The sequence below is a fragment of the Phascolarctos cinereus genome, unplaced genomic scaffold, assembly GCF_003287225.1.
Source record: "Phascolarctos cinereus isolate Bilbo 61053 unplaced genomic scaffold, phaCin_HiC Scaffold_3;HRSCAF=262, whole genome shotgun sequence".
Taxonomy (NCBI): Eukaryota; Metazoa; Chordata; class Mammalia; order Diprotodontia; family Phascolarctidae; genus Phascolarctos; species Phascolarctos cinereus.
The window spans coordinates 141,730,195-141,742,653 of NW_027555736.1; the positions used below are offsets into that span (position 1 = coordinate 141,730,195).

The following is a 12,459-nucleotide window of genomic DNA, read 5'->3' on the forward strand; positions in this document are numbered from 1 at the left end:
TGGTTATCATGTAGCGCAGTGCTTATTTCTGAAAGTAATCCAAGGCACATACATTAATTAATTCTGTGGAAAGTAGTCATCAGTCTTCTGTCTGTGGTTTTGTTTTTGTTTTTGTTTTTTACGTTTTCTCCTTCTCTAGCTACTCCTAGCTCTAGTTTCAGATCTAAATCAAATTATTTTTGTAACATGTAAGCCAGAGATCTGGGAATTAGTTTACACAATCTATTTTTCATTTTAGAAAAAAAGAAATGAATGTTATGTTGCTTGTCTTCTCATTAGATGGTGGAGAGGGTGGGAAGGAGGGACAGAATTTGGAACTCAAAATTTAAAAACAAAAGACAGTTAAAAATAAATAAATAATAAACGTTTAGAAATGTTCCTTAAGAAAAAACTGGAAAAGGGGCTAGTAAAAAATTTTCATGGTGATTTAAAAAAGCAAACTAACCTATTTTCTTGTTACTATTGGCAAAGAATTGATACTACCACAGTTGTATGTTTTCATGTTTAATTGATAAGTGATTTTTTTAAAAAAGCAGTTTACTGGTTTCTTTGATATAAAAATTAATGGGGTTTATATATTCTTCAGAAATCAAGCGTTCACAGTGATCTGACTGTACTTTGTTTACATAAGGTAGCAAACAGTCCAAATGTGATACAAGTAAATTAGAAAATAAATTAGAATGCAATAATAATAATTTAATATATTTAACAATAATTTATATTTAAATATATTAAATCTATTTAGTAATACTTATAATAATAATAATAATAATAATAAAATTTAAAAATAGAAAATAACGCACTTATATATTAGTTGCATATTGTCTCCCTTGTTAGAGTGTAAGCTACTTGAGGACAGGGATGATTTCATTTTTGTCTTTCTGGCTCCAGTGCCTGGTAAAGTACTTGAATCGAATATATTTTTGTTGTTGTTGTTGAGTCACATCTGACTCTTTGTGATCCCATTTGGGCTTTTCTTGGCAGAGATACTGCAGCAGTTTGCCATTTCTTTCTCCAGTTCATTTTACAGATGAAGAACTGAGGCAAACAAAGTAAAGTGACTTTCCCAGGGTCACATAGCTAGTAAGTGTCTGAAGCCAGATTTGAACTCAGGAGGATGAGTATTCCTGACTTGGGGCCCGGCGTTCTATCCACTGAACCACCTCGCTGCATGTATCCATTAGCACTTATAAAGGCTTGCTGATTAATTGAGAAGTTTTTTTCTCATGAAAGGGAAAGATTGGGATTTTCTGGTTGATTGAGTACTCTAGCAGAAAGAATTAGTGTAGTTATACTACACATTGGTAACTAATTTTTGAAGAATTAGAATACAAGAAAACTCTTGTCACAGAAAGAGTCTTAAACTTAGTTTTACACCTTCCTTCATAACTCAGAAGGTACTTCAAGATCTTCATTATAAACACCATTTGTTACTGTTCTGTGCTGCATATATTTTCTGTTTATTTGCTCTCCCTGGTTGTTTGGAAAAGGTAATAAGATAAAGTAGAATGATCACCAGGCTTGTATTTGGGAGAACTGGGGCTAAATTCCAGTTGTGATGGTTAAATTCTATATGCCCCTAAGCAAGTCACTTAGCTTTTCTGAAGCTCAGTTTCTTCATCCATAAAATAAAATTAGTAATCCTTTCACTTCTGCTTGTGTTATTGTAATAAATGTGAATTATCATTATTGTAGTTAATGGAATACTATTATTGTCTTTAACTATCATTCTTAAAATCTTATCCCACCTTTTAATTACTACATTCTCTCTGTATTTGGTGATGCTGTTCAAACTTACCCTCCCTCAGAGAGCACCTCAGAAGAAGGGTGCTGTCTTACTTACTGCATGTGTGAATGCATTCACGCACGTGTGCGTTTTGGTTTGGGGGGCATTTGTTTCTTTTGTAACCAACACAGCTCCTTCATGGACCTTGCCATCATTGGGAGATATAAAATCTGAAGCTTTCTCTCTCTCTCTCTTCAATACAGATTTTTCAGTAAAGCTATATATAGGCTTAAAAAACAAGCAGGGGCTTGGTGTCCAGTTAAGTGCCTTGCACACAGTACGTGCTTAATAAATTGAGTATTTGGAGGCGATATTAATGGAAGACATTGGGGATTGTGGTGTTTACGGCTTTCTCTTTTCTATACCTACTAGAGGGTAAATTATTCAAAGTCTGGGATATCTTCATATTTCCTGCTGGGTTTAAAAATAGCAAATGGTCAGTAAATATTGAATGAACAAATGAGTGAGTGAGTGAATGGATGAATGAATGAATGAATGAGAAAATGATGAGACCTTTCTTTGTCATCCTGAAATTATCATCAGTGTTTCAAATAATATCAGAGTTATAGTTTTTCATGTGTTTAAAGTTTTCACCAGTCCCTGAATCCAACTATTGTGGGACTCATTTAAAAATAATTTTGAGACAATTTTAAATCCTTTCCCTCCTCCCCCAGCCTAATCATGTGGTAGCTGACTTTTACTTACATAGTTGTATTTGTCCAATTGTGATATTAAATTCTAGGATAAAGGAGTCCCTGTAATAAAGACCAGCCATTATAAGAGGTTTCTTCTGTATTTAATCTCACTGGTGCGTATTTTCCAGACACTGCTATTGAACATAATTTAGCATCCAGATGGTGAGGGAGCTGCTGAAGTAATTTATGGCTTCAAATGCTTTTTTGTAGTTTTTAAAGATCCCTTTGCAGTGCTTTCCCAATCTCAGTCCTGGCAATACAACTCAGACCACAGAATTGTTTTGTTTTGCTTTTTAAACCTGTCCCCGTGGTGGTCACCAGTTAGACTATTATTGCAAATTCAACCATGGGACAGCATGAGATTTTTGCCAGGCCCTTTCGATGACCTGTTTTGGCCTTTCTCCATCTTTAGTATCAGTGGTTTCCTGTTTCTTGGAAACTAAATCATGCCATAGAGGTCCTCAAGCTCTATGAGTTTCAGAGGGAATTCTAAGCAGAAATTACTGGGGATGAACACACTTAAATCTTTGAAATTCACCTCTTCCTATATGTGTCCTTTTTACTGAGTTGGTTTGTCACCATTGCTTTCTGGATATAGTCTTCATCTGTAAAAATGCATTTGGCCCCAAGTGAATCTCGATAGAAATGCCTTTTCTAGCTTCCTATGCCAAATATGATGTTCACCACATATGAAATCAGGTTGGATTTTAGATCATAGGTAATACATAAACGGGGAGATAAAGAGAAGATATCATTTTGAGCTGGAATCAATCAATCAGTAAGCACATATTAAGCACCCACCCTTTCTCAGGCACTATTCACTGTTCTGGGGATGCAAATACAAAGAATAAGTCAATTCCTACTCTCAAGGAGCCTTACATTCTAACAATAATGTAACCTTAGAGATCTTCTAGTTTAACCCTTATTTTATGGATGAGGAGACTGAGGTCTGGAGAGACTAATTTGCCCAGTTCACATGTTTTATAAATGACAGATTTTGAGCTAGAAGCCAAGACTCCTTATTTCCCTCCCAGTGTTATTGCACTATGCCTCCTCTATAAAGAGAAGGCTTAGGTCTGAAATCAAATGGCCATTACACTCATCTTTCATCTTTTTTTGTGAACGTTAATCTCACTTATTTTTGCACATTTTCTTGTGAACTTTTCATCAACAATCTTCCCCTCCCTCCCCCCACAACAACAACAAAAATTATTTTGTTTAAATTTACTCCAGTCTATATAAACTATGCTTGAAGCTTGCCGTATGATAAAGTAGGGATTGGGAGCTTTGTCATTTGCATTCGTTAGGTTACAGAGCTATCTCCCAGCTGTGGCTTTTCCCAAATATTTACAGATTAGCCAGCCTCAGATACAGCAACACTGTCTCATTTATGTATCTGAGTTTGTTCTGGCATCTTTATTGCACTATTGCACCTCACTCTGAAATGAAAGGACCACCTACTGACTGCTCAAACTAAGCCAAAATGTTTCCTGCTGCACATACAGAGTTTAACTTTGAACCCTCAGAAAATTATCGCAGGAAGGTTAGAGTTGAAGGCTGTGAACTGTTGAGGAGTTTTTTATGTATGTTTCTTCTCCGTGAGTTCCAGTAGGACACATGCATATTCCTATATCCTTCTCATCAATCTTAGCTCGACCAGGCAAACATTTTCATATTTATTGTCATGATTTAGTGTTGGTGAATAAGTGCTCATTGTCTGCAGAGGATGAATTGGAATTGAGGTCCAAGAGTCTAAGAGGGAAATAGGTTAAGTGACATGTAAATAAACTTTAGAGGCTAGAGCAAGCCATCATCAGCCCTAGGCATCATCAGGGAGGCAAAAAACAGATAGACAGACAAAGAGATAAGCATTTATGAAATGTGTTATTATGTACCAGGTACTGTGCTAAAATTTGAGATACAAGTACACTCACAAGCCACCTGTGCCATGAAGGAGCTTTTGTTCTAAAGGGGAGAGACAACTCATAAAGCAGGGCTGGAAATAGGGAGGATAGTTACTCACCAAAGGGACACTTTGGAGTACTGGTTGGCACCTGAGGTAGAGGTCCATTTCTAGGAAGGGTTAGATCAGAGCTCACCTATCAGAGACCTTTATTTTTTCTACCCACATCCACCAGCACTGTAGAATTAGCTTTTTCTCTAGCAGTGCTGGGCCAATACAATGGCATGGGCCAGCCCAGAATGAGCTACCTTGTGAACAGGCATGAGTTCTTGCGGAATTTTGTGGCACTACCATACTTCTTCCAGTGTGTTATTACTATTGCTACATTCTTGTCCCTTCTTGGCAACAATCTGGAAGTGAATTTACACTCTGTAATGAAGGGGTGTGTGTGTGTGTGTGTGTGTGTGTACACACACATATTTGTGTCTAATAGTAGCTATCTCTAGGGTGGGGGGAGGAAAGAAAAAAAGAGAAAAGAAGTTGCATGATAACTTTATTATATATTTAAAAGGAATAGTAAATTGTACATAACAGATTTACAATTTCACGTGCAATCTTTTTTTTCCTATTCGATGTTAATGGAAATGCTTGCTTTATTTCTTAAATTCAGAATAAAATTTAAAAAATAATTGTTTGTGTTGTACTTTAAAGTTTACAAAAAAGTTTCATCACAGTAACCCTAGGAGCTATGTAGTATGGATAATATCTTTATTTTGGAGATGGGAAAATTGACTCACTGTGAGAAAGGTTAAGGTATGTTTCCAAGCTTTACACGGATAGTAAATAATAGCAGTGGGACTTGAACCCAAGTTCTGTAGACTCCAAAAATAGCATCATGCTATTGTGAGCCAAGTATGGAGTGCATTCACTCACTTACACGTTCATTTGCTTGCCTCCAAGTGAGCGAGGTACTCTTGCTTGCTCGGATGGACTCTTGAGTGTACTCACTGGACATATTCCCAGTACCTGCCTCATTCCCCACCCTCACTGTCACTTCCACCACCTCACACCCATCAAGGCAACATCATACCCTTGTCCATGACTCCTCGTGATGGGTCAGTGTACCCCGACCCATTTTACAGGTTTTACCTTCATGAGCCTTGGACAATTGATTTGTTTGATGGGACCTCACAGAAAATGATGGGTCAGTTTTGTGACCCAGACTCCTGTACCATCTTGCTGAACATCTGTGTGGACACACTTGACAGGATAGTAGCAAAATGTGGCTTTGAGCGAGTTGGAGGACTTTGTCATCATATTCTCCGCTTGAATCTCTCTTGGCTCATTGCAATAAATACCCTTGAAAAAGCATCAGTCATTCCCCATTGCCGTTTTACCATGTGGTCATTTTGTTCTCTCGTCTCCTGCTTGTGGCAGGGAGACTCCTCTTTCAGTGGCCCTAAAGAACTACTCCCTTTTAGCCAGTAACTACAGGAAGTCTCTTTCTGCCTTCAGTCTTGTAAATAATCATTATACCCTATCATAATTGTGTTGTTCATTGTAGATTTAAACACTGGCTTTATACAGTATTTTAACAGACAGTCTGGTGGATTTTTCCTTCAAGGGGTGGCTGCAAGAGAGACAGCACAGGCTTTGAAAACCCTGGCCCAGGCAGCTCGAGGAGTAGCAGCATCCACCAGTGATCCTGTGGCAGCTCATGCTATGTTGGATTCAGCCAGAGATGTGATGGAGGGCTCAGCCATGCTCATTCAAGAAGCTAAGCAGGCCCTGATTGCCCCTGGAGATGCAGAAAGTCAACAGAGACTAGCTCAGGTGGGCCCTAAGGGTAGGATTTGTGGATTACCATACATGGGGACAACTTGGTAGGCTGGTACTTGCTATACTCGGTTCTGACTTTACTAAACTTATCTGTTACCATCCCCTATCCAGTAAATGCCTTAACTACAGCGTAAGATTTCCACAGGTCTCTAAATTAAATTCTTTGAACCATATATAACATAGAATAACCCAGTTCAGTTCAGCTTTACTGTGTGGTCATGGCATTGATGTGCAGAGCTGGCATAAAGCATTTGTGTGCCAGAAAGCAGAATGCAAAAATGGTATCCTCATGTCTTATGGCTCACAAGAGCCTTAGAGCCTGTACTGTAACATTTGTGACTTAAAAGACAAATACCAACATAAGTAGGAATCGTAATTTTTTGAAATTGAATGTATACATTTGTTTAAAAAAGAAAAAGTCATTTTAAAAGCCATCCCTCATTCCGTCCATGTGTGACTTGGCAGTTTACTTCACCTATTTCTAGGGCCAAGTAGAAAGGTTCAGTTTGCCCCTACTCCCCTCCCCCCAAAAAAAAAATTCATGTGAAAAGGCCTAAAATTCTCTGAATTATTTGCTAAAGAACTTGGGACCTCAAACTTTAGCCTACCATGCTAGCTGCATGAGCCTGCATAATTTAGCTGCTCCATACTCTGGGCAGCTCTGGCCCATAGGATTGTAGATCTGAGAGCTGGAAGGAAATCTTGGAACTCATCAAACCCAGCCCCCCTCATTTTACCAATGAGGAGATGGGGGTGTAAGGAGGTTAATTGAGTTGCCCACATTCACACCGGCGTTAAGATTCAGTCAGATAGGAGATTTGAACCCAAGTACTCTCACTCCCAAGGTAGTATTCTTTTTGTAAAGACTATACTGTTCTTTTAGGCTGTACATTCCAGCAAAGGTACCTGCCTGCTTTGGCAAGGTGAGCTTCTTCATCTGGAAGTGTTTTATGCCAATGAAATCACAAGTCCATTCTTTAACCCTTTCCCTAACATGTGTATTTGGAAGATCCTTCAGCATTTTTGTTCTTGGTGAGTTTAGTGTGGCTGACACGTTGGCAAAAACCTGATCTGAACCTGTCACTGAGACTGTCCTCAGTCCATTCAGGTGAACTAACAAATGAAACTGATTAGTATGTTCACCGTAACCCTAGCTTCTGGAATAGAGCAGCAGTATGGAGAGATATCTATGAAATGAAAAACACAGGCTCTTTCTTTCTTTCAGGATATATCCTATTTGTTTATTTATTTGTTTACTCATTTTTAAGACTTAATTTTCGCCCTTTCACCCAGCTTCAGAGTGTAGGGGCTACTCCTGGGCCCACTGTCAATTGGCTGAAAGGTTTTGACATGCTCCATTTCTGACCTCCATTCCTTTCCTAAGCAACCCGATGGCTCTCTGAGTCCTCAGGACTAGCTCCCTGCAGCTCTGAATTCCCAAGCTCAGGAAATTCAACAGCCTTAACGTATCATGCATGAGCCACCATGCCCAATTCTGTTCTGTTTAAGAGAACAGAAGAGTACCCATATCGAGCAGCTGAAGCAACAAGTGAAGTCCCTGCCAGTGCAGAATAACACATCCCAAGATGAGTATGGAATTACTCAAGAGATGTGGTCACTCACCTGGGTAGAATGAGGTTTCAGAGGACTTTGTAGCATCAGGGAGCTCGGAACGAGCTTTCGGCCTTATGACCTCAGCAAAACTCATAAGATAAAGGTGATTCCATTTTTTTTTTCTTTGACACAACTTGAGCTAGTTGTGGCTTCTAAGCTAAAGCTGTTGGAATCAAAAAGCACCTTGGACTCCCTTGATCTAGGGCATCTGCTTGGGTATGTTCTATCACCAGGTTAGCCCCACTGCTAGGTCAGGGTGTTATCCCTGGGTAACATGGGTAACTTGTCTTTGGGCTCAGAACCTTTGCTGAGAAGACATAGTTTAATAGCATCTTTTTTTTTGTTTTAGTGGAACTGTGATTTCATTGGCATAGGAACTTCCCAGGAGTGAATTTCTCCCAGTGCAAATCCACACTTCTTTGCAGTGCATAGTCTTAGAGAGTCTTGCTGGGTCCCTGAGACTTCAAGTGCCATGGGTCACATTGCCAGTGAATCAGGAGGAGGATTCGATTTAGGTCTTTTCAGAGGCTAGTTCTCTATCCAGTTCACCACACTGCAATTTCAGGTAGATACTGATGATTTCTATGACTTGTAACTTTTGAGGAGGTAGACACTAGTCTCACCAGGGTTGGGATGTCCATTCTACATCATTTTAGCAACACAATTTTGCATCCAAAGGATACTTAATTTGGGCAAGGTGAGATTCAAAGAACCTTTTAATTATTCTGTTTTTCCTTTTAAGGTGGCCAAAGCTGTCTCACACTCTTTGAACAACTGTGTGAATTGCCTCCCGGGACAGAAGGATGTGGACGTGGCCTTGAAGAGTATTGGCGAGTCCAGCAAGAAGCTGCTTGTTGATTCAGTGAGAAGAATCATTTTTTGGGGGAAGACGTTTAAGTATTTGGATTCTTTTCCAGTGTGAAATATGGAGTGTTTTTGTCCTGAGAAGGTCACTGGGAGAAACTCTGTTTCTGAGGATGTTTCTCTTTTGTTTAATCAAACGTCTATTTCCTCTTATCACTTGGAGGTAGAACTAATTTCCATAAGGGTACTAAGTTCCATTATTGTATTCCGCAGCATACCTTTTCCAGCAGATCCATAAATTCATTGCTTTTTAAGGTCATTTCAGCAGAGAAAGTCAGTGTAGGAGAATATGAACTTTGATCTCATCTTTATTGGTGGTCTCTACTGCATTAGGAGGAAAAGAAAAGGGAGACCTGTCTAGTGTACTTACACGGTATTATCACCTGTAGCCGTCTGACACTTTTGTCAGCCACCCATCCTGGAGAATGAAAAGCTATATTACTAGCAAAGATCACAAGTATAACAACAAAAACTATTGTAGATTTCACTAAACCTGGTAATTATTTTATGTCTATATTACAAAGTTAATTATTGGTGGTTTAGAAAAACAGAAGGCCCTAAATGTAGTAGTGGTTTTGTTTTTTTCTTACTCTTAGGGTTTGAGCCTTAAAACAAATAAATCCATTATTGAAGCATGTTTTCATCTAAAATGTTAATCTTTTGGGTTCATCACTCTGCTATTTTCCTGACATTAAATTTGTTCTGTGTCTCAAGGGTAAGTTCCAACTGCATGTTGAAGGACAAGTTTAACTTGGGGTGAATCACAGAGACATAGTAGCTCTTAGTCTTAATTTTATCATTACATACTTCATAATACACATACATCAAAGATGAAAGCCACATTTTTCTCTCTATTTTCTTACCCTAGCTACCACCAAGTACAAAGCCTTTCCAGGAAGCCCAAAGTGAATTGAACCAGGCTGCAGCTGACCTGAACCAGTCAGCAGGGGAAGTAGTCCATGCCACTCGGGGACAGAGCGGAGAACTAGCGGCTGCCTCTGGAAAATTCAGTGATGACTTTGATGAATTCCTTGATGCTGGCATTGAAATGGCCGGTCAAGCTCAGGTAAGTGACTGTGCTACTGGTGATGCTTGGTCCTGAGTTCACATATACCTTTCTGCTGAACATTTGGGACCTCGATTTCCTTGTGTATGTTGATAGAGACAAGCTTCAGGGAGCCTGGGGGTAGCTCTGTTCTGTATGCTTCTTGGGAAGATCCATGATCCATGATGACCTCATTAGAATGGCTCTCTCCAAAGGTGGTATCAGACTTGGATCCTTGCCGGTGAAAGAAGTATTTCCAGGCTCCAAAGGATGAGTTTTTCTTTTCTTGTCCTTCCTTAGGCAGTTCCTCTTTGTACTTAAGCCATTTGGGGTAGAAACATGGGTTGCATTTAACAAAGATTAGAGTAGCAGATTGGAATTTAACATAGCTTGGTAAAAGTTTGTGTTTATAATTTTCTCAAGCTGGTTGGCACATTTAAATCTATCTTTTTGAAACCTAGTATCAAACAATTAAATTTTCCCTCCTACAAATGAATAGATAAACCTCTTTTTTAAAGCAAGGGAACATGACAAGCCTAGTTATCACTGTTTTCTGAACTCCAGTGATCTCCCTAAGAGAGATCAAGAGTATTTCTTGCCCTCTTGTCTACAAAAGGTGTTTTCTTTTTCTTTTCTTTTTCTTTCTTTTTTTTTTTTTTTAATTTTCAGATGCTAGGCCAGGTGAGAAATGTGTCTTTTTACTGTGTAGACACTGCCAGGATGTAATCAGCCCTGAGAATAGAGACAATGTGGGTCGTTTGTGCCAGGCTGAGATGTACAAGCTGCTTGACAACCCAGGCATTGTTAAGCAAGTTGCTGGAATTGTTTGTGGGGAGTGTGTCTGTATGCACGCGCTTAGGAACGCAGCTCCTGTTAGACACTAGGGTAGTTAGGATAGATTCCTGTCCCTAGAACGTGATGTGTGGAGGGGCATCTCTCTGGATAAGGGCATCCGCTGGTCAGCATCCTACAGAGTAGGCGTCTGGAGACAGGGTCTGCATAATGGGATCAGTACAGATAACTCACTTCTATTTCAGAATGCTCCCTGTAGCCCTGTGAGTCCCAGCGCTGATATACAGACCATAGTTAGTGTGGTTCCTTTTGACTTTCCAGACTAAAGAGGACCAGATCCAAGTGATAGGTAACCTCAAGAATATCTCCATGGCATCCAGTAAGCTGTTGCTAGCTGCTAAATCTCTCTCCGTTGACCCAGGGGCCCCTAATGCAAAAAATCTCTTAGCAGCAGCTGCAAGGTAAGAGGGGGAAAAAAAGAAGGGGTTATACTGTGTCATTGTGACAATTCTTTCTTCTTATAATGTCTTTAAATGCTTGGTTCTAGCCTCTTGTTGCTACCTGTACTGCCTGTGTTCCTTGTAAGTAGTGGAAATGAACACTTGGACTTTTGGTGGTTTATGAAAAGTTGATTATTTATGCATTTACATTATGTTTTAAATGAACATGTAGGCATTTAATAATGGTTTATTGTATGGAATTTAAAGTTACAGTTTTCTTCCCACAAGACTTTTTTCTCCTTTTAATCCTAATAACTCATATTTCCATAAGTGATTTAAAATTTGCAAAGTACTTTGCTGACAACAGCCCCAAGAGGTAAGTAGTATGAATATTATTTTACTTGAAATGTATTTGTCCATTTTACAGATAAGGAAACTCAGGCCATCAGTGGTTAAATGAATTGCCCATGTTCACATACCTAATAAGTGTCTGGGATGGAATTTGAACCCACATCTCTCGATTCCAAATCTGTGCAATCTGTACTAAATTCTAAACTTCATTGATTTTGCAGGCTTAGTTTAAAATGAGTTTTTGGCTGCTTGATCCTTGGACAGCTGGGTGACCCATTCAGTTTCTTCCTCTTTTTTAAGCACTAAGTATAGCTAAATTCCATGTTTACCATTGCATTTGGTTACCATTTCTTCCACCCAGAACAGTAACATCGTTGATTGATTTCTCATTCCTCGGGAAGCTGCTTCAGAGTTTTCCTTTTGCTTGTGGAGCCGCCAAGCCTTCTTATGGGCCTAACCAGAACTCTTGATTCTCTCTCTTCCATTCCTAGATGGTTTTTCAGTCTGTCAGAAACTAGAGCTACCAGAGAATAGACAAATACCTTAAGATCTTTCAAATTCCACTTTTTTTTTATTCTGAATTTAACGAACACCAAATAAAGTGGGCATTTCCACACATATATTTGAATGGAAAAATGGGATTGTACCCAAAACAATGAATCTCTCTTGTGTACAGCGTGTTTTTCTTTTTTAAATAAATTCAAATGTAATTACCATAGCTTTCTTCCTTGTCAGTGGCTTCCCTACCCCCACCCTTGGCTTTCCTTCTTCTTCTTCTTTTTTTTTTATTTTTCGGCTACCCTGCTCCTATCTTCTCCATTACCATTGCCAACATCCCCCATTAGAAAGAAAAATTATAAAAATGGAAACAAAACTCTTAAAACAAATATGCATGGTCAATCAAAACAAATTTCCCTAGTATCTCAAACTGTATGGCTTATCTGAATCTTGAGTCCATTGTCTTTGTTTCAGGAAATGAGTAGCAGGCTCCGCCATTGGTCCTCTAGAATCATAGTTGGTCATTGCATTTATCAGTTTTGAAGTCTCTTTCAAAGTTGTTTTTCCTCATAAAGTTATTGTTATTGTATAGATTCTTTTCCTGGTTCTGCTCATTTCATTCTTTGTTAACT

At 39.0% G+C, this 12,459-nt stretch overlaps 1 protein-coding gene across 1 annotated transcript in view; it reads left to right on the forward strand.

Moving 5' to 3' along the window:
* The window catches only part of TLN2 (talin 2), a 575,966-nt gene that overhangs the window by 407,122 nt on the left and 156,385 nt on the right, over positions 1-12,459 (forward strand). The window contains 4 exon segments of the mRNA XM_078151184.1: positions 6,009-6,217; positions 8,580-8,699; positions 9,570-9,767; positions 10,860-10,999. Of these exon segments, the coding sequence (XP_078007310.1) occupies positions 6,009-6,217; positions 8,580-8,699; positions 9,570-9,767; positions 10,860-10,999 (667 nt within the window).